The sequence below is a fragment of the Triticum aestivum genome, chromosome 7B, assembly GCF_018294505.1.
Source record: "Triticum aestivum cultivar Chinese Spring chromosome 7B, IWGSC CS RefSeq v2.1, whole genome shotgun sequence".
Taxonomy (NCBI): domain Eukaryota; kingdom Viridiplantae; phylum Streptophyta; class Magnoliopsida; order Poales; family Poaceae; genus Triticum; species Triticum aestivum.
The window spans coordinates 170,855,806-170,878,042 of record NC_057813.1 but is presented as its reverse complement, the minus strand read 5'-3'; the positions used below and the strand labels follow the sequence as shown (position 1 = coordinate 170,878,042).

The following is a 22,237-nucleotide window of genomic DNA, read 5'->3' as shown; positions in this document are numbered from 1 at the left end:
TCTCATACCATATTTTATTTTTTATTTTTTAAATAAATTCAGCTACGGATAATTTCCATTTCGATTGTTCGGGTGCGGATGTTTCGGATACGAATAGACATTTTCTCGCATACGAATATCAGATATTTCGAATTATCCGCTACCACTTTCTACCCCTACCAACAGATGATGTATAATAGATGATGTAAAACTAGTGCTCCAACAGATGATGCATAATAGATGATGAAAAACTAGTGCTCCAACACGCGACGGTGCGGCAGCGACGACTAAGCAGGTGAGCTCCAAATAGGGATGGCAATGGGTACCCATTACCCACGTACCCTGCGGGTAAAAACCCTATTAGGGTAAGGGTATGGGACAAAAAATTATCCTTGGGTATATGAATAAGGAAATGTTAAACCCATCGGGTAGAGTGGGTATGGGTATGGGATCATGTAACCCATACCCACATACCCATGTACCCATATAAAATCTATATGAACTCAAAATTATCTCTACACTTTATCATGAATTTGTGAACTCAAAATATATGACTGTGTGATGATGTTTTGATGTGTTGTTGTTTACGAGAAAGTGATGTTGTTTATTAAATATGATGTTGTTTATGATGTGTTGGTGCTTAAAAGAGTGTTGTTGTTGTTATAATCTATTGTTGTTTATAGATTATAATTATATGTTGTTTTTATGACTATGAGTAGTTCAAACTGATGCTTTGCAAACATGGGTAATTTTACCCATGGGTACCAAGGTACCCTGTCGGGTAACGGGTATGAGAAAAAAACATACCCATTGATGAGTATGGGTAAGGGTGATGGGTAAGCTCAGAGGGGATGTGTAAGGGTATGGGGTGGCTCCACCCGTACCCAAACCATGCGGGTGCCATCCCTAGCTCCAAATCGCGCGGCGACCGAGCAGATTCGAGGCATTGGGCTCCGCCGCCGCCGGCGTCGGGGTGGGGTTAGGGTGGGGGAGGGAGGCCAGATGCTAGAGGACAGCGACGGAGGAGCTCAAATCGAGCAGCGGCGGAAAAGCGGTGGATGCGACCGATTTGCAGGCAGCGGAAATGTGGCGGAACCAGCGGCGTTGGGGGTGGGGAGGCCGAATTTGGCGATGTGGTGCGGAGGGAGTCAAGGAGGTGGTCGCGCGGTGGGGAGTGGAGGGGGGGGGGAGGGGGGACGGTTGGGCGTTCGCGGGTGGCCGTCAGTTTTACTTCTAGGGTGTTAGGTGATGTATATTTGCATCACTTGGTGATGCATTTTACATCCGATGTAAATCCAGATGTAATAAAATACACATCTACATCATTCGTTGGAGAGACGTTTTTAGTCCAAATGATGCATATTTCGGTTATTTTTACATCTACATCATCTATTAGTGATGGAACTCTCAAGAGATGAAACCAAAGCTAATGAATTGAAAAAGGAGTTTGGGGCACATGCTCCCAAGCACTACTCCCCCGCTTGAAGATCATGCACGCATGATTTGCGTACCCTCGAAAAGAAAAAGATCATGCACGCATGACTCACACAGACATTCCTCGAGGCGGCAAGAAATGTGCGTTCCTAGCGCCAGCAGTGGTCCGGTTCGTTGATCCTTCGCCACCCTTCTCCTCCCCCCACCGGCCGCTAGCTAGCCACGGCACTGATCACGGCATCTTCTCGCCCACTTTTCGAGTAGACAACTACTGGCACTTTCATCGGCGCAGTCCTTTTCCTACCAGAACAAAAGCCAAAACAAACCACTGTGCACACCACACACACAGACACGTGGGGCATCACCGAAAGGCAGGCCCACAGGTCATCCATCCCTTCACGCTTCAGTCCGGGACCACCTCCGCCGCGCGGCGCAGGCAGCCCGTCCACGTGGGGACGGAGGCGGTCCACCTGTCGGCGTGCCGGCGCGGAGTCTTTATTTACCCGTCCCGTGCGGCCCTCACTCTTGTGTGCCATCACTCCCATCGCCTCCCCTCTTTTCCTCGCTCGCCGTTCCCCGTGAAGTGATTGGCAGATTGCTTCTCCCTCCGCCGGGATCTCTCCGTCTCCATGGCTGCGATGTGCAGGGCCGCCGCGAGGCAGCTCGTCGACCGGGCCGTCGGATCCAGGGCCGCGCACGTAAGTTTTTTCTCGCTCGGTTTGCTTCCTGCAAGTTTCGGTTGCTGAAGAAGTGCTGCGGTTGGCTGACGGGACTCTGAGGAATGCCGTGTTTTGATTTCTGTCTTCCCGTTGTGCAGACGTCCGCGGGCAGCAAGAAGATCGTGGGCGTGTTCTACCAGGCCGGCGAGTACGCCGACAAGAACCCCAACTTCGTCGGCTGTGTTGAGGGGGCCCTCGGCATACGCGACTGGCTCGAGTCCAAGGGGCATCACTACATTGTCACCGACGACAAGGAGGGGTTGAACAGCGGTGGGTACCCAAAATCATACCCAATTCTTCTCATGCTTTTTGATTTTCCTATAATTTATTATTATTTTGTTAACGATTCTGTAATGCAATTCATGTGCTTCTTTCTGTGAACAATTTGTGAATATATTGTTCTATACATCAGATACAGATCTCAAAACGCTAAACGTAGTGAACTTGGCAGGACTTGTCAAAACCTGTATCGAACTCTTTACTGAACAGATATGTAGTAGTGTTTTACTGAACAGATATATATCAATTCTGAATTATCTGGGTTACTGTGTAGTCTATAATGCTATGAGTAATCCGACTGCCCTGTGTTTTAGCTGATGACAGCGAAGAGTAATTTTTATATGTTCCGTGTGAAATGGGGAGATTTGCTCCCTATTTGGCTAAGCAGCGTATTTTGAAAGAACACAAATCTTGAATAAGCGGCCGTGTTCATGTGAGCTTTGCTGCAGGATCAATTCAAATGCTTATATATATTCCAATCTAGCTTGTATGTTTGAACCCTGTGTGAGTAAGGTGAAATTAATATGATAATTATCTTCTTAGATGGTTTTATATCTCTGATTGTTGTTTTCTTGACTCTTAACATGTGAATAAATGATTGCTGTTCTTGTCCCCAGAGCTGGAGAAGCACATTGAAGACATGCATGTTCTGATAACCACCCCATTCCACCCAGCCTATGTTACTGCAGAGAGGATCAAGAAGGCAAAGAACCTCGAGCTGCTTCTCACAGCTGGGATTGGCTCAGACCATATTGATTTGCCAGCTGCTGCTGCTGCAGGCTTGACAGTGGCTGAGGTTACTGGGAGTAACACTGTCTCTGTGGCAGAAGATGAGCTCATGCGCATCTTGATTCTGCTCAGGAACTTCTTGCCTGGCTATCAACAGGTCGTTAAAGGTGAATGGAATGTTGCAGGCATTGCCCATAGGGCTTATGATCTTGAGGGGAAGACCGTCGGAACTGTCGGGGCAGGTCGTATTGGCAGGCTCTTGCTTCAGCGCCTTAAGCCCTTCAACTGCAACCTGCTCTACCATGACAGACTTCAGATCAACCCAGAGCTTGAGAAAGAAATTGGGGCGAAATTTGAAGAGGACCTGGATGCTATGCTTCCAAAGTGTGATGTCATTGTGATCAACACACCTCTAACTGAGAAAACTAGGTTTCCATTCATCACACTCGTTCTTTTCCATTATCTTCTAGTAATATACAGTTCTCTAAATTCTGTTTGGTCCTTTCTTCAGAGGCATGTTCAACAAAGAAAAGATTGCAAAGATGAAGAAAGGTGTAATCATCGTGAATAACGCTCGGGGAGCAATCATGGATACCCAAGCAGTTGCTGATGCTTGCTCCAGCGGTCACATTGCTGGTACCATTCTTTCACTTAATTAGTCTACCTTAAGCACCAGTATGCTGTAGGGTGTGTATCTTACTCTTGCTGTGGGATCTATGAAATACATCATTTTATTTAGTCTGTCATGCTTTGCATTTATCTGGGGTAATATGATAAAATTTCGAAATCAATATAACGTAATGCAGTAATGTCAAGTACTCAATTATGCCAGTTTGTAGTTAACTATTTCTTGGTGTTGACAAAAACAAAGGTTGATCTATGCCTCTGTAAATTCTGTTCAATCCTGTTTCTTGCCATGGCACTTGTTTCTTTATTATTTTGTCCAAGATTAGGAGAATGATGCAGTACCTTATATTTCTATCTTGGGGATTATTTTCTCAAAGTACATCATTCCTGATTTTCAGGATATGGAGGTGATGTCTGGTTCCCCCAACCCGCACCCAAGGATCACCCATGGCGCTACATGCCTAATCACGCAATGACCCCTCACATCTCTGGAACTACAATTGATGCACAGGTTTGCTTCTGTGTTTTTATCTCAGCATAGGCCTTACGGCGTATCATCGTTTACAGCACTTTGTGTTCTGATACCCAACCATATGCTTTTAACAAAACCATGGACGAATTCTAGTCACTAGTCAGTTACTCCGAATGGATTCTGCATATGGTAACTTATGTTTTCCTTTCCTTCATAAGTGGAGAATCAAGGAATAATCCATATCAAGAGCAATGGACATACAAATAAGACAGTAGGGCAACCTTAACCATCACACATACGCAGCCTAGATCAGTTTATGCCTGTTTATGCATGCCGCGCTTTGCTACCAACTGACCGGCCATGTTTCTTATGTCGATGGAAATTGCTACAGCTGAGGTACGCGGCTGGAGTGAAGGACATGTTGGATAGGTACTTCAAGGGCGAGGACTTCCCCGCGGAGAACTACATCGTCAAGGAAGGCGAGCTCGCCAGCCAGTACAAGTAGTAACCCAACCCCTCCGGAGCTGCTTGTCAACATATCTGAAGCGAGGTGCGAGAGAAGAAACCATTGTGTTGTTGTATGAGTGTTCTCTGAGAACTGAAATAATGGATGTCTGCCTGGGGTTGCAACCATGGTAGTGAATAAAAAGACTTTGGGATCAAGCTATCTGATTGTGATGTGTACTGCTAGTTTTCCTTTTTAGGAAAATGTGTATTGTTAATTTTGTGTCTTAGAGCATCTACAACCGGACCATATCCGTTCCAAACGCCGGACGTTTACCGGGCAGCACAAAATTGCACCCCAACCGGACATGGCAAATCCGGCCCAATCATCTAGACTAACCGGCGATCTGGGGTGGATATGGGGATGCCTGGACGCGCCCGCCACGTCAGATCCAGCTCACTGTGGCCCACCTGACCCCACATATATTCAACCCTATCCGCACTCCGGACGAAACCTTAGCCGCACTCCACTCACTTCCCTCAGTATCCAAACTCCTCTCCGGCGAGTTTCTGCCTTCTCCTTCATGGAGGGCATTGGATCCGGCTCCAAGATGTTCGGAGAACTGTGAGCTCATCCCTTGCAGTCCCGAGGAGCATATGACCGTCCGACGCTCCCGAGAGGAGTGCATCCTCCTGCGATCTTCATCGATCCGACGGGATTCCATTGGGCTTTAGGATTCCGTTGAAGGAGTGTCATGAGCTTTAGGCTGCTTTAAGCCTTTTGTTTGCGCTTCAAGTGCCAAAGTTCAGAGTTGAAGATGGCAGATATTCTCCTCAAGGTTGGCGATGAGGGTGAGGAAAGCTTCGAGAGTGGTCTTGGTATCCACAACTATCAACTTCTCTATCTGTTTAAGATGTTCATGCAAAAGGTGAGGTGAATAAGCAAAACATTCACATGTTGTACCCCGAGTTTCCTGGCGTGGTCTTCAATTTTGCTAGGATGTGCTTTCTGGAAGACGTCAGGGTCGGCGAGTACTTTTTGCGTCCACCCTAGGTTTTTTTTAGCCTGAGAGGTTACCAGCTGTGGGCGTCTAAAAATGCATGCCACTGCTAGGGGGGTGTAAGAGCATGGTTAATAGCACAGCCGGCTGCTGGCTATAAACCACCGCCAGGTTATATAAAGTTTTCACCCACATAATAGGTTGGCTTTTACGATTGGTTGTAAGACTGACTCTCTGATAAATACTTAGACGTACTTGCATGTGTATATCATCTGTGATGATCCAGTGTAAAATACATCTCTGTGGCCATTTCAATCAGCATATATATGTCATTCAGGCCAGTAGGACATGCCAAGAAAACTGATTAATAAACAAGCAACAAACAGATGCACATAGTACCATGACACCACACTTGAACATTACACGAGTCTTCATAATGAAGCATTAACCAAACATAAGACTAATTAAGACCCCCTACAAACAAGATATTAGTTTTGATCTTGACGACGATGATCAACAAGCTAATGGCACATAGCACCATGACACCGACATTTAAGCATTACACCAGTCTTTATAAGAAGACAATAACCAAACATAATATTAGATAAGATCTCTGGTAAACAAGCCATTTGTTTTGATCTTGACGACGATAAGTTGGAACTTCAGTAGAAACGAGCGGCTAATCCATCTGCATCAACAATCTCCAGCCGCTATATGGAAAAAGGAAACGGTAAATATTTCAACATGGATGCAAATGATGATGAGATGATGATGGCATGCTCATGACAGTAAGGAGTGGAATTATGATTCATTACTGAGTCAGCCGTAGCATGCTCAACTTATTCCTTATGTATAGTTCACAAAATCTCACTTCAGGTCATACACATATGGTACCTCATATGGTTCGGTAGAAATGATAGCTGGAAGTAAATTTCAGGTATTACTTTGTTTTAGTTTGAAGCTTATATGATAGTACAAAAGAATCATATAAGTTGTTCTGCTGGTGTAACAAAGCAAACTTTAATTACTCCCTCAGCTGAATTGACTACAATTGTCAACTAGGCTGATTTGCTCACACAAGTGTCCTAGTTGCGGTACGGACGAAGGCTTACCTGGTACTCCCTTCGGTCCTTTTTATTTTGCATATAAGTTTTATCCGAAGTCAAAGTATCTCTATTTTGACCAAATTTATAGAAAAAAAGTATGATGCTCACAATGCCAAATCAATATTGATATATTCATTATGAAATGTAGTTTCATAGCATATTTATTTGGTATTGTAGATATTGATATTTTTTAATATAAAGTTGGTCAAACTTTGTAATGTTTGACTTGACACAAATCTAACATGCGAAGTAAAAAGGACCGGAGGGAGTATTTAGCTCTACTACCCCTCCAACTAACAACCACGTTCCCCTGTTTTAATTATTACGAATGACGCACGTGTCCTTCTGGACCGCTGGTCCGTCTGCTTGATTCAACACAGGCGGAGGTTTTAGGGTTGGCAAGGTGCTGATTTAGGGGCGATTTGGAGGCTTTAAACCTTTGATTTTTGACGCGCGTGAAGTGATTTGGGGTGAGGCAGCGAAAGATTTGGCGTGTGGGAGGCGCACCGGATTAGAAGCGCCGGCTTGAGCGCTCGTATCATGGTGCAAGCAAACGGTTGTTCTTCGAATTTTGGTTGTAGCCGGGTGATGGACGAAGCGCTTCCTTCTCTCTCCTCTCTTCTCTTCCCTTCAGCTAGGATTTTTCTCACGTGAAACAGATTGCAACCAACTGACTAGACTCTATTGTACCTGCCCCAATGTGGTGGGTGGAAGTAAAGGCCGCCATTGGTACTTGGATTAGAAGTGGTGGGTTGGGGAGAACGCCCGCCACTACTCACGTATTACCAGTTGCAGGTTAGCAGTGACAGGAGCCCTCCACAGCCACGCCTGTCACTGGTGGGGCTTTTGCACTGCTAGCGTGCTTTTTCATTAGTGTATTGTCGTGGCTTGTGTAAGTTATGTCGATGGTGTGGGCGCTCCTTGCCCATCAGTAGTATCTACTACAACCACCACCGATGAAGGCAGTACCAAATGTCGCTCTTTTCTTAGCCCTTACCATATCATTGACGGGCACCCTTCCGTTGTGATCATAAAAAGGGTAAGAGTATTTCACGAAATATGCTTTGGTGCCGCTTTGTAGCAAAAGCCAAATGGTCAAACAATACAAGGTGATGAGATACAGAACCCACTTAGAGCAACTCCAACAGGCCGACCTAAACGGACGGCGATTTCGTCCGCTTTTTGTCCGTTTGGGTTGGCCAGACGGACACGGATGCCCGTTTTCGCATTTGGGTCGGCACGTGCGCCCAACGCTGGCCTGAGACCCATTTTAACGGCACCAAAAAAATGAACGCATGCATATTAAAAAAGAAAAACAACACTAATTAAACATTAAAGCCGGCCACGAAGGCCGGTGAGAGTCCACATTTGCATTAAAAAAACAGCATAATAAACTACGAGGCGGCGCGCTGCCCTAGGCGTCGTCCTCGGGGTCCGTGAGGTCGATGAGCGTCGGCGCCGGCCCGGCCCAGGCGAACGCCGTGTTCCAGAGCGCCGTCATGTCGGGCTGTGCCGGCGCAGGCAGCGCCGGGGCGGGGTGGGGGGGTGTGCGGCCGCCTGTGCAGCCGCGGCCTGGCGCGCCTCCTCCTCGGCCACGCGCTGCTCCTCCTCGAGGTCGCGCTCGAGCATCTCCTCGTACTCGCCGTCAAGGCGCTTCTCTGCCAGCCGGCGCTGGCGCCACATCTCGAGGTACGTCTGCTCCTGCGCCGGCGTCGCCCCCAGCCAAACCGGTGGCGCGGACACCCACTCGCGCACCACTCCATTGCTGGAGAAGCGCGCTCGGACTCGGGCTGCGGCTCCGGCTTGATGGGGGACGGCGGGGCCACCGGCGGCACCATGATGTCGCCCGCCGGGGAGAGGGCAAGGGCCTGCGCCATTGCCGCCTCGTACCGGGCCTCCTCTTCCGCCTCCGCCGCCTCCGCTCTGCGCTGCTCGTCCTTCTTGCTCTCCCGGTAGACGGCCGCAAGGGCCGCCTGATAGGTGTCCTCCGCCGCCTGGTCCTCCTCGCGGACGACGAGCGGCGTTGGCGGCAACCTCCGGTCGACCTCACGCACGCCCCGTCGCCTCGCCTCCTCGTGCTCGAAGGCGAACCACATCGCCCAGTTGGGCGAGTCGGTTGCGTAGGCTGGGCCGGCGCGCTGCTCCGGCGTCAGCAGCGCCCGCCGGCGCCGCACCTCCTCCGCGTGAGCACGAGCCGACCGCGGCGCCGCCGGCACTGGGATCCTATCTAGATCCAGATGCCAGTCGTACGGCAGCGTCACGTCCGGATACGGCAGAGGCTGGCAGTTCTGCCAGTGCCACTCCGCCTGGTGCACTGGCACGTTGACGCGCTGCCTCTGCCGGCGAGGCGCCGGCGCCGGCGGAGGTGGGAGGAGCTCGGAGGGGAAAGGGGTGGCGGGCGACTTGCCATTGGCCTTGCTGCCGCTAGCGCCGGAGAAGAGGCCCATCTCGCTTTGGTTGTGGTGGCTAGGGTTTGCCGGCGACGAGGGAGCAAGGGTGGGCAGATGTGGACGGCGAGTGTGGATGAGGACGGCCCCGCCGCACGGTCGGCTTAAAAAAGGACGAGCGTTATCGCTGACGCGTGGGCCCGTCGTCATAAATTAAACTGACCGCGTGGGCAGCGGGTAGTTGGACGGCTACCATGTGGGGGCGCGGCGGATAGCGAGAAGGCGCACGAAGCGTCCGTTCGGCGTCCGCGCCGACGCATTTGGGGCGTAAATTTGAGCCGCAAATGCGTCGGCACGGACGCGACGCGGACGTGATTTGTGTTTGGGTCGGCGCATTGGGCCGCCACTTTTGTCCGCGCCGATCCAAACGGACGCAGCCGGACGAAATGGATCGGCCCTTTGGAGTTGCTCTTACACAGCTGATAAAAGAAAGCAGACTGCACAAGCGGAACATTGCCGTCAATGCACAAGCTGGACGCCGCTAGCGTGCCACCGAGCAAAAGCACAAGAGTGACGGAACCACAACTAAAAGAGACCAAGGCAGCAAACAAAGAATGAACTCACGTCTCCTGAATGAAACCATCAAAATTCGGCACAACACCCCTACCGAACTGTCGCCGAGAAGGTTCGCTCCTTACTGAGAAGCACCAAACCCTGTTGGCGAGTAGAAAGGACCGAGATAGTGCCACAGTCACGTGTGTAGGGGAGGAGGCAAGCAATACCGCCAAACACCCAAGCCGAGGATACTTCGAGCCACGATCCATTTCGCCGAAGAATTGGCACCCGGCCTTCATTTAACGGTAGAATAATTATGTTTCTAACTTATCAGCCGAAAAAAATATTTCCTTCAACAACGAAAAATGGCGAAGGCGGTTACAGAGGGGCCTGAAAAGTAAAACTTGGATCCATGACAAGCATTCTACGTCCCCATTCTCGTAAATTCACTTGCACAAGTGGCCACAAGAACCAAATCACATAATCCATGCAACCTTAGCGGCCTAGCTAGTTGCACAAGTGGTTGGTAGCCCCACTGTCATGTTTCATGCATGTGCATACGCCAAATTGGTGGGTCTATAAGAAGAGAAGTCTGGGTCTTTCAAGAAGGAAAGTCTACTTTGCTTCACGAGTATGAAGAGGAAGGGAGGAGACGGAGGGGGGACGAACATGGTGTTCGGCATGAACGATGCGCGGACGAAGGCGAGTGGGAGGACGGAGGTGGAAGATCTGTGCTCCAAGCTGACGTCCCTGCTTCCGCAAGACTATCGGCTGGACGCCTCACAGGTACTTAAAAGATATACACAAATTTTGTGCAAATTCATAGTTAACTAGCATGCGAGAATTCAAACACTTGGATTCATAATCTGCTGGGAAGTTATGCACGGGTGCGATCGCAACCTACTTTTGTTCTCCTGTTTTAGTTCATGTCTTTCTTGGTAAGCTGTCTTTTCTTTTTTCAAGACATGCTGTTGCCTCTCAGTTCGATGATCTAACTATTGTGCTTGACAGATATGTTGCGTTTTGTTCTGGCATCTCATTTCTTTAAAGAAAAACCCATGATCGGCAAATAGCTTTGCCCCCCTCCCTCTCAGCTGATTTATCAACTAAAAACGCGTCTTGTTTCTCTGTATTAGTGGCGGCTATACACCCACTGTTGTTGCCTGGTAATAGTGGCAGCTTGTATTACCTTCAAAAAAAGCGACATCATAGGTTGACTAAAACATTCTTATTTTTTGTTGTGCTATTAGAAAATTCATACAACTATGGAGACCTTTTATTGATTCACATTACATGTTGTACATCTAGCGGCACAGTGTACGTACATTTGAGAAACAAATAAGCTCATAACGTAGAGAAAAATAAGTAAGTAGAGGAATGATGACCTGATCAAATATTGGATCAACTTGGGAGGCGATGCAACGTTTCTTTTTAGTGTGTTTGGATGTTCCATATCACATGAATTTCCCTCCCCTCTTTTTTGAGAAACTAATATAAACGTGTGTACACCCTTATGATGTACACACGGGTACCCTACCCGTGCGAGGGCCTCCAATAGAATGGGTCGGCAAATCTTAAGATTGACAAAGTCACCATCAAAAGGAACAATATTTCCACTCGTGTGCCAATGTTTATCTCTCGTGGATTAGCTTAAGCACGTGATAACCCTACCTAACCCCCATCCTTATCCGAAATAAATTAAGCTTGGTAAAATAGTGTTTTCTTGATGGATTCCTTCCTTGGGGCTTTGTATATCATTTCAGGCATTGTTTACTAGACTTTGTATTTGTATATAGATGTAAGGACTATTATTTTCCTTTAAATTGATTCTCTTTGTCCATAACAAGACAATGCACGATGATTTGGGTCTATTTGTTGGGCCTGCCATAAATTCCTTGAGCTCAAATGCATGCACACACCAAAAATCAATGGGCACTACTATACAACTACAATGGGAAATGCAACAAATTACCTAAAAAGGGGAAAGCAACAAAAAGACTTACTGCGCTATTTTAGCATAGATAGAAAGCTTGTTGTATGAAAATGGAACAACTGGTTTTAAGTTGCTGGAAAATGACCTCTATGATCCGTTGATCATTAGTCCTTTTTAGGTAAGTCAGCAACGTGTCTTGATCGAAGCCGGCCATCTCTTGTCTTGCGCATGACTACTATGGTAGAGGGAAAATGTCAAAGTTCAAGATTTGCACACATTATTCAGAACTTGCACTATACCATAATATGTAAGAACAAGTACTCCCTCGTTCCTAAATACAAGTCTTTTTAAAGATTTCAGTATGAACTACATACAGATGTATATAGATGTAGTAGTTTAGAGTGTTGATTCCATGTGTAGTTCATATTAGAATATCTAAACAGATTTATATCTAGGAACGGATGGAGTATAAAGTAGCGCAACTTTCATCCACACAGTTTTTATTTTTGTGGGACAGCAATATACTCCTTAAAGTAGATAAATTATTCTAGATTACTAAGATGACTCGTGCATACATAGTTGGATTGCTACTCTCACTTTCTCTCCCGCCGAAAAGATCTTGCTAAAAATTGAGACATAGAGATGTTCATGTTTTGTGCTTATGCAAGTGTGGTGTTCATGGGTTGTACTTTCTTGAGAAAAGAACATAAGACCGGCGTCGTGGTACACGACGTACCTGCACGTACGTCCATGCAGGGGTACAGCACATGATAAGCTGCGAATCGGATAGCAAACGGCCATCAGAGGGATCTATCTATCTATCACCTCGCTGGCGCTATCCATGTCTCCCTAGTATACGTACACACGACTGAAAGACATTAACGGCTACGTGCCAAGTATGTATGCATCGGGAAAGCAACTGGACGCTAGGCAGCAAATCCATCAGGTTATAATTGTATGGGCCTGGTGTGTGGGCAGAACGTGGGTGTACGAACCGGCAGAAAGCGATCCTTGGTCCCAGCCAGACCATCGAGCACGAGTGCACGACCGAGCTATAATTCAAAGGCGGAGTATTGCACGAATAGACAATTTATTAAGAAAATGGGTACGGTGCTACTCCCTTCGCTCCATAATATAAGATGTTATTTATATTAAAAATATAATAACATCTTATATTATGAGACAGAGGGAGTAATTCACAGTTGGTCTGTGTTTCATGGTGCTTGCTTGTATATTTCTCCTGACAGAAGGATGGTTGAGTTAATCATGTTAGTCAAGTACGTGAAGATTTTACAGAACTCTTAGTGAATTAATACAGAACTATTCTTCGGGTGACCAGGGTCCTCCGGACATTCCCAGCCAACTGATGCAGGCCACGACCTACATCAAGGATCTATACGAGAGAGTCGAAAGGCTGAGGCAGATGAGAGATGACAAAACCCAAAGCCGAAGGATGGCCGGGCGCAGCTGCAGCAGCAACGTCCTAGATACAGGACGGGCGGGGCCATGGGGTCCTGGAGACGTCACGGTGCAGCTCAGCGGGGCGGCGCATTTCGACGTGAGCTTCACGACGAGCTCCGCGGAGAGAGTCGAGATGCACAGGGTGATCCGCCTGATCGAGCAGGATGGACGCATGGAGGTCGTCGAGGCGAGCTGGTGCTTTGTCGACGGTGGCAAGGTTTTCTACACGATCAAGTGCAGGGTAATACTCGATCGTGTACGAACTTGAGACATTTATTTTGGGATGGAGGGAGTACATGATGACCGTCCCCAGCTTCGGCATGCATATGCTTGCTTGCTTTCTGTTTGGTTGATGATCAAATATTGTTCCTGCAAATGACAATGTCTTCGCTGCACGTGTGTGGTATGCAGGCAGTGAGCTCTGAGGCTGTCTTGGATGCGTCCATGGCGGCGACAAGGCTCAGAAGGTTGCTGACGGACTCACTTGGTGGCCATGGTGTCTAAGTAATAATTGGTCAAGTATTAAGCTCGGCTGGAAGATCTGCAGAAAACCAAGAGGATGGCTGGCTGTCTCTGGTTCTTCTTAACGTAAATTTAAATTGTATCTTGGTCCATCGTAATATCATACAGCATGCATGCATAAACACTTTTAATTTTTAAACTACATCCCTTTGCAAGTTGAACCATTGTCTTGCATAAACATTTTAAATACCAAGGTCTTTTTTTCTGAAAAAAAAAACACCAAGGTCTTTATCTGCATATTAGATTGAAATTTTACGTTTTTTTGTGCGAAAAAGATTGAACTTCTAAGTTGATGGAAATGGTACAAATAATGGGCATGCACCAGCAGTAAATCGAGCATAAATAAATTTAATTGCAGGCGTTTCAGAAATCCAGAAGTATGATTCCACAACTCAACATCCTGTCTAAGCAGGTCGGCCCTATTTTTTTTGCATGGTAATACGTGTCTCATTAATATCATAAAGATTAAAGTACAAATCACGTAAGGACCGACATGACAAAACTGAAAAGATAGCAGAATATCTCTGAGCTTGACACCAACGCCCTTCACCTCCCTCTGGCACCACGACAACACACACCGAAGAAAAGAATGATGGATCACATCCTCACCCGCGCTCGACGCGGCTCCATCGCTGATATGCAGCTTTTCGGATCTCCAAGGTGGCTCACCAAAAGTGAAGCCCTTACCGTTGAACGAATCAGACCGGAACAACACCCCGGACACGCCATCGAACTCCAGATCTGGCACCCCACCGCGACTAAGACGTCGCAGAAGGAAACCATACCTGCCATCCACGAACCACGAACCTAGCACATGTTCCGTCTTCCAGATGTCGTCGATGCAGACCACAATCTGCATCCTATGCTTCCACAACTCCCACCAAGTAAGCGCGAAGATGGTGCGAAGGTCCTTCGTGCTGACGTTGTTTGAACCACGCTTGTCAACGGCCCACTCCACCAGCGATTCTTGGGCAGTAGGAATCCAACTTGGCGTCCCCAACGCGACGAAGATCGCTGCCCAAACTGTGCGAGCAAAAACACATGTGAGTAGAACATGGTTGATCGTTTCCTCCTCTTGATCACAGAAAGGACATGCGGCTTGGTGAGGTAGGCCTCTGCGCGCTAGGCGATCCGAGGGCCAGCATCTGTTCTTCATGGCTAGCCATGTGAAAAACCTGCATTGCATAGGAGCACGTGATTTCCATGTCAGGTCCGCTGTTGGGGTCACCTCCCGGCCCCAAAAAGCTGCCGCATAAGCCGATTTCACGGAGAACTGCCCATTTGTCTCCCACGACCATGCTATCTCATCCGGCTCCTCAGCAGAAAGTTCCCAACCATTGAGCAGTTGCCATAGCGCTAGAAACGGATGCAAGGTTTCCGGTTCAAGGTTGGGGTTGATGTCCATCGCCCAAGAGCCGTCCTGCATGGCCGTACTGACCATCCTCAGGTTGCGAGTTCGGGAGTGCACCAAATCATAGACTCGCGGCACCAACTCCTGTATTCTTTGGCCATGAAGCCATCGGTCTTCCCAGAAGCGTGTTGATCGTCCCGACCGCACAGTGCTCCTCATGGTTGCTTGGCATAGCATTTGTGCTTCTTCCGGGACTTTGATTTTGAATTCCTTCCAGGGTCTTGACTCATCGGTCCTCGTGAGCCACGGTCAGCGAGCTTGCATGGCAATATTCATCCATCTTAGGTTTGGCAACCCCAATCCACCTGCCCACTTCGGCGTACATACCATATCCCATGCAACAACACAATTACCACCGTTTGCCTCAGCTCTTCGGCACCATAAGAAACCTCGGCAAATCTTGTTCATTGCCGCTATAGTTTTTGCAGGTAGGTCCAACGCCATCATCGCATGAATCGGCATCGCACACATGACAGACTGCACAAGAGTTAGTCGCCCGCTCTTGGGCATCATAGCTGCCCTCCATTTCGGTAGCTGATTTGCCATGTGGTCCACCAAAAATTGCAGCTGCGTTGCGGTTTGCTTCTTGAGCGATAGGGGTAGCCCAAGATACTTGATCAGAAACGATCCCAAGGGGCATTGCAACTCATTGCATGCCATTGCAATCTCCTCCTCGGAGCACCTGATAGGTAGGGCCACGGATTTGCTCATGTTGATTCTCAGCCCTGATGCCTCCCCAAAGATCTCAAACAGAGACTTGCATACCTCAAGGTCCATTGGATTCGGTTTGATAAATAGCACCACGTCATCAGCGAAGATAGAGAGACGTTTCCTCATGCCAACACGCGTGAGGGGTGACAACACACCTCTAGCCATAGCCACCTCGAACAACCTTTGAAGGGGCTCCATTGTTAGAATGAAGAGCATGGGAGAGATCGGGTCCCCCTGCCTCAGCCCTTTACAATTGTATATTGTGTCTCCCTGCTCACCATTCACCATGATCTTGGTGGTCGATGTTGCAAGTATCCCGCATATCCAAGACCTCCACCTTGGTCCGAAGCCCATTTGATTCAACACCTCAATAAGGAAAGGCTACTGGACGGAGTCAAATGCTTTAGATATATCTAGCTTTAGCAGCACACTTGAACTCCTCAAAGCATGCAAACGGCGTGCCATGCTCTGCACAAGTATGAAGTTGTCATGCAGCGATCTGCCTTTAACAAACACGCTCTGGTGGTTCCCAACCAACTTGGGGAGATCCTCCACGAACTGACAAGCCAAAACCTTTTCAAAGATCTTAATGGCCCCGTGGACAAGGTTTATAGGCCAAAAGTCACTCACCTCCAAAGCCCCATCCTTCTTGGGCAAAAGTGAGACAAGGGACTTATTGATTGCGGCCAAACCTCTCATGCCCCCCCTTGTAGAAACCGTTCATCGCTCTCATGAAATCCACCTTGATTATGTCCCAGCAAGTTGCATAAAAACGACCGGTGAACCCATCCGGCCCCGGAGCTTTGTCCATGGGCATGCTCTTGATTACTTTCTCCACTTCCTCATCCGTGAACGGGCTCTCCAAGTGCTGCAAGTCCAGATGCGGCAAGCCCAACATATCAAGATTAAGGGCATGTGACCTCTCCTCCGTAGCACCAAAAGCTGCACCAAAGTATGCGCCCACCGCTGATGCCACCTCGTCCTGCCCAGAGTACAAGTTGCCGTTGTGCTTCACAACTCTTATTATATTCTTTCTCTGCCTATGACTAGCTTGCTGATGGAATAGCCTAGTATTTCCGTCACCCTCACGTAGTTGCAACAACCTTGATCTTTGCCTTGCTATTGTCCTCTCCAGAGAGCTCAAGCCCAGCAGCTTCTTCTTTAGGCATTTCCTCAGTGCCCTCTCAGCATCAGATAACGCTCTTGTCTCCATGGCCATGTCGAGCTGTTTTTATAACTTCAAGCGCAGTCAATATTGCAGCTTTACATTACCAATCCAATGGTCACTCCACCTTTGTAGGCTTACAGCAGTTGCCCTTAACTTGTTATGCAGCGTGAGGTAGTCATTGTTGGCTACAGGTGTGGTGGACCAAGCCAGCTTGACTACATCCATGAAACCCTGGGCTCGAATCCAGAACGACTCAAACTTGAAACGGCTCTTCATATTAATGCTCACATTCATATCAAGCATCAGCGGGCAATGGTCAGGCACAGCCGTGCCCAGCGCGAAAAGGAAACTTGTTGGGTAGGCCTCATCCCAGTCATTCGAAGCAAGGACGTGATCGATCTTCTCCAAGGTAGCCACTCTTCGTTCATTTGACCAGGTGTATCTTCCGCCGTTCAAATATATCTCTTTTAGTTCCAAAGGGTTGAGCTTAGCCCAAAACCTCCCCATCATTCTTCGGTTGATCAAGGCATTGTTATTATCCTCCTGGCAAGTGATGAGATTAAAATCCCCGGCCACGAGCCAAGGCCCAGCGTGCAGGTCACGAATATCCACTAAATCCTGAAGGAACTCTACCTTCTCTTCCTCCTCTTGAGGCCCATAAACACATGTGAGCCACCAAGGCTGGTCGTCCTCAGGGCATTTAACAAGCACAGTTAATGTGTGGTTGGTATAGTGCGAGTTAGAGAGTTGAGTCATTGTGGCATCCCAGGCCACCAAGATCCCACCATGCGTGCCGGACGCAGGCAAATAGAAAAATTTCTCAAACTTAGCACCGAGGCATTGCCGTACAATGTTTAGCGACACATCATGCAACTTAGTTTCTTGGAGACACACAATGGCAGGACAAGCCTGATTCACCACCTGGAAGACCGCATTCCGACGAGCAGGCGCATTTAGCCCTCGGACATTCCACACCATCACCCTCAAAGGTTGCACATTCATTTCAAGCATCAACCGAGCCACCAGCGCGTGCATTAGCACACCTCCTCCCCTTCCAGGGGCACAACCGGCGATTCCCAACCGAACAAGACGAGCACATCGACAATATGCACGTCCGAAAGCGGGCGGGAAAACAGGTCAACGTACATCCTAAGCGATTCTTCCGAAATGGCCTCCCCTTCATGCGCCAGACAGAGTTTCCTAATGAGCACTTTCTGTTGCTTGGATGCCCCTTGCTTCGCCAGTCTCGCGCTCCTCCTTGGCGTTATGTCCAGTCTTCTTTTCTTCCTTGGGTTACGCGTTTGCCCCGCCGGCGCGCGGGAGGTTGGGAGCGGCAGGATTGGGGATAGGGTTCTGCACATCTCCACGCGCATGCTCTCCAAGTCACCTTGCAACAGCAAGCCGCCACCAGACCTCAGTGGCGTGGTCTGCACCGGCTCATCCTCATCATCATGTACTGCTACATGGTCTGGCGTGTCCTGGAACTGCCCATCTTCAGGATCATTGGCAGTATGTGGCTCATGCACTGGCAGACTCCCCTGATCCACGATACGTACCATGCATGTTGCATGGGTGCAACTCGCGTTCGATAGGCACACCTGAAAAGTCTCCATGGCCTATATTTGGATGTCTATATATCCATATAGACAATGGTCTAAAAAGATTCCCTAATATACACATCCAGTTTTACAGCAGAACGTCTATATACAGAATGTCTATATTCTCTCTTCTATATTTTAATATTATTTTGTAACTACCGTTTTAACAGTGATTCAACGATTTACTTATTGCATCTGCAAAAAATCGGCAGAAATTTCATATGACAATACATCACCTAGGTAGCAGCAACAATATCAACAAAATCATCAACGATGTCTTGGATAAATAGCATCAACAGCAAAATTCAGCATGTCATATTTAGTAGCAGCAGCAGCGTACACGGGCTGCGGTTGAGCTATGGACTACGCCTTCACATCGTCCAGGTGTGGACATTGTGAAGGTGGATTTAGAGGATGTGCATGTTTGGACGCCCATTTACACGAGCTGTTGGACGTTCGTTTTGGCCTCACGTGGTGGAAAACTAGTATAGACATCCATATAGACAAGCTATTGGAGATGCTCTAAGTTACTACCCTCAACTTTCAACCCCGACTCTACTCAAACCGGTTTCTAGCCTGTTTGACTGGTTTTGACCAGTTGACCAATCCGGTCAGCGTCCACTTCAGCTGCCACATCACCAGCCCACTTTTTGACCAAAAAAGGTGCCCTAGAAAATAAAGACTTATGTAAAATGAACATTACCACGCTGGTCATTTTGTGAAAATTTCAAACTTTTTTGCCAAGCAGATTAAAAATACCAGGAAAATGCAATTCAAGACAGTTTTTTGTCAAATTTTGACCCAAAAAATGAAAGTGCCCAGGAAAAATTGAGACAATTCTCACCATGCTAATCATTTTGGGAAAGTTTGAAACTTTTTTCAAACAAATTAAAAACTACAAGAAAAATACATATTCATGACTTTTTTGGGGTCAAATTTTAGAAAAAATGAAAGCGTTAACAAAAATTCTCTAAACGAACAGTACTGTGCTAACCATTCTCGGAAAGTTTCAAAAAAATTACCAAACTGATTAAAACTACGAAGATCATTTTCACCAAGTCGTAGAAATGTCTAGAAAAAATCGTAAAAATACTACTGTTAGTTAGGTGCATGCTCAAAAGAGACATTCGGCACCGTTGCCATCCGATCAAAGGCCCTTGGGTCAAGCAGCGCATGTGTTTGAACATGAGGCAGTGTTGACCTTCAGTTAATTGTTGCGCGTCCGGCAACGCTTCATCTGATCCAACGGCTGTACTCACTCGGGTAAAACCGTCCCTCGGCGGCCAGGATCTATGTAATACTTAGTTACCATTTAAAATCAGTTAAAGTTATTAGGGCAACTCCAACGCACCGACGCAAACGGTCACGGATTTTGTCCGCTTTTTATCGGTTTGGGTCGGCGTTTTTGCCTTTGTCCGCCCCTTTCCGCGTTTGAGTTGACGTCCAACACACTGACGCATTTTCGTCCGCACGATCATTTTTTTGCTTTTTTTGCGTACATATCAAAAACATTTCCCAAAATTCACATAATTCAACCAAATACAAATATCATAGTTCCATAAACCAAATAAAATCTCATAGTTTACAAACCAAATAAGATTTAAACGCAAATACATTTGAAAGAAAAATTAGCCCATACATCTATTGGTTGCCAAGGTGAGCCAACATATGCTCAATCAAATCATCTTGTAGTTGAGTGTAAGTTTTCCAATCACGTATTTGACGATGAAATTCAGTGAACTGTGCCAATGTTGTCACTCCTCCATGCTCAGGCACAACATTTTCCCTCTGAAATTGAAATCCCAATGGAAGATTTCATCCTCGCCCCCATCCTCTACGATCATATTGTGCATGATTACACAAGCAGTCATCACCTCCCACAACTTCTTGGTGCTCCAAGTTCTAGCAGGATACAGAACAATGTCCCATTGAGATTGAAGAACACCAAAAGCACGCTCCACATCTTTTCTAACATTCTCTTGTGCTTGGGCAAATATCAGCCTCCTCTCTCCTATCGGGTTGGAGATTGTCTTGACAAGAGTAATACACTGATGATAGATACCATCAACTGGGTAGTATCCTTTGTTGTAGTGGTGACCATTGATCTTAACATTGACCTCTAGGAAGTTGCCTTCTGCAAGCCTTGCAAGCATCGAAGAGTGCTGAAGCACGTTGATGTCATTGTGAGAGTCGGTCATGTCGAAGAAAGAGTGACAAATCCATAGATCTTGTGAAGCCACGGCCTCAAGTATGACAATGCAAGCTTTCACACGACCCCTAAACTGCCCCTGCCAAGCAAAAGGACCGTTCTTCCACTCCTAATGCATACAATCTATGCTACCAAGCATTCCCGAAAACCCCTATCGGCATTGGTCGCCAAAACCAGGTTGTATCTGCAATAGTTGGTTCTCTCAAGTACTCCAGGCCAAATACTGTACAACAGCCTTGCAGAACCTATACGTGGATTCTAGGCACGTGGACTCGTGCATACGGACATACTCATCAATAAGATCACCGAGTATTCCGTATACAAGCATCTGAATAGCTGCAGTGCATTTCTAATAAGAGGAGAAGCCAACCTTTCCTAGATCATCCTCCTTGCATTCAAAATAATTATCATAAGCCACCACCCCCTCCAGGATAAGATTGAACACATGTCTAGCCATTCAGAAGCGGCGCCGAAAGAGGTTGTGTTCGAAGAGTAGGTCAGCGGACTCAAAGTAATCCTTCCAGAGTAGGCAATGGTCGCTCTCTCTGTTGCGATTCAACGCCGGAGTATGCCCTGGGATCAACCCCCTAAACATCGGTCGCTGCCTACTAATATGGTCATGGACGACCAAAGCCGCAACCACAATGTCCTCATCGTCAGACGACGAATCATCCGAATTGCAAATGAAGTTGTTGAAAAAGTACTCATTTGTCACTATCCATTTGTACCTTGTGAGCGAAACGTCGAACACCTTGTGGGCGTGGAGCTAGAAGTCGGACGGTGAAGAGCCCAACGTCTCTCCCAGACCAGGCAGCAGTCCTACCGGCTTGGAGGTGACCGTGGTGGCGACCGGCGAGCAAGGACGCCGAGTTTGCGGCGTTGCTAGTGGCGGCAGAGGTGGCGTGGTCATCAGGGTGCTATGATAGCGGCGAAAACAGTTCACAACTGCCTGCAAGAGCAGTCGTCGAGGTGGCGAGATGCTGGGGAGGTTGATGGGTGTGGGTCATGACCTGGTCAGCGTCCAACCGGCTGAAACTAAGGACATCGACGAGAGCGGGGTGGTTGGGTGTGTTGGCTGTCAATGGGAGGGGGAATGGCCATTGTGCCACCAACTAGCGGGCTAGGGGAAGGACAAGGGCGGGGGTCACACACGTCCGCTTTGTGTTCGCGCTGATGCAAACCCGACTCATATTTGGGCCAAAAATGGGTCGCACATGGACAAAAGTGGACGTACGTCTGTTTGAGTCAGCGCATTGGGCCCTAATTTGTGTCCATTTGGACTCAAACAGACATGCGCAGACAGTTTGCGTGCCGGTGCATTGGAGTTTCCCTTACCTCGTGGAGTGAGCTTATCTAACCGTCTGGATGTGGCTCGTATGCTATTTTTCCCAATTCAGCCCGATCGCCAAAACACTCATACCAAACCCTAGATAAGTATATATCTGGCCTCTTGATTCAGCCATTTCTCCTCAATTAATGTCTATATTACATA

At 47.6% G+C, this 22,237-nt stretch overlaps 2 protein-coding genes across 2 annotated transcripts; both read left to right on the top strand.

Annotated features, from left to right (window-relative positions):
- Positions 1–1,883: 1,883 nt before the first annotated feature.
- On the top strand, positions 1,884–4,902 carry LOC543428 (formate dehydrogenase, mitochondrial). The gene is made up of 6 exons (XM_044575573.1): positions 1,884–2,111; positions 2,231–2,402; positions 3,029–3,569; positions 3,652–3,776; positions 4,166–4,278; positions 4,631–4,902. The coding sequence occupies exons 1-6, from the start codon at positions 2,043–2,045 to the stop codon at positions 4,742–4,744; spliced, it is 1,134 nt and encodes a 377-aa protein (XP_044431508.1). The 5' UTR covers positions 1,884–2,042; the 3' UTR covers positions 4,745–4,902.
- Positions 4,903–10,292: 5,390 nt separating this feature from the next.
- Positions 10,293–13,792, top strand: LOC123159476 (uncharacterized). Its single transcript, XM_044577315.1, has 3 exons — positions 10,293–10,518; positions 13,005–13,367; positions 13,538–13,792. The coding sequence occupies exons 1-3, from the start codon at positions 10,366–10,368 to the stop codon at positions 13,628–13,630; spliced, it is 609 nt and encodes a 202-aa protein (XP_044433250.1). The 5' UTR covers positions 10,293–10,365; the 3' UTR covers positions 13,631–13,792.
- Positions 13,793–22,237: the final 8,445 nt, after the last annotated feature.

Bases quoted from the DNA above. Each gene is read 5' to 3' on its own strand.
- LOC543428 (XM_044575573.1), top strand. From the start codon at position 2,043: ATGGCTGCGATGTGCAGGGCCGCCGCGAGGCAGCTCGTCGACCGGGCC. The intron at 3,570-3,651 runs GTTTCCATTCAT...TCCTTTCTTCAG, and splicing joins CCTCTAACTGAGAAAACTAG to AGGCATGTTCAACAAAGAAA. The intron at 3,777-4,165 runs GTACCATTCTTT...CCTGATTTTCAG, and splicing joins CTCCAGCGGTCACATTGCTG to GATATGGAGGTGATGTCTGG.
- LOC123159476 (XM_044577315.1), top strand. From the start codon at position 10,366: ATGAAGAGGAAGGGAGGAGACGGAGGGGGGACGAACATGGTGTTCGGC. The intron at 10,519-13,004 runs GTACTTAAAAGA...TCGGGTGACCAG, and splicing joins ATCGGCTGGACGCCTCACAG to GGTCCTCCGGACATTCCCAG. The intron at 13,368-13,537 runs GTAATACTCGAT...TGTGGTATGCAG, and splicing joins TCTACACGATCAAGTGCAGG to GCAGTGAGCTCTGAGGCTGT.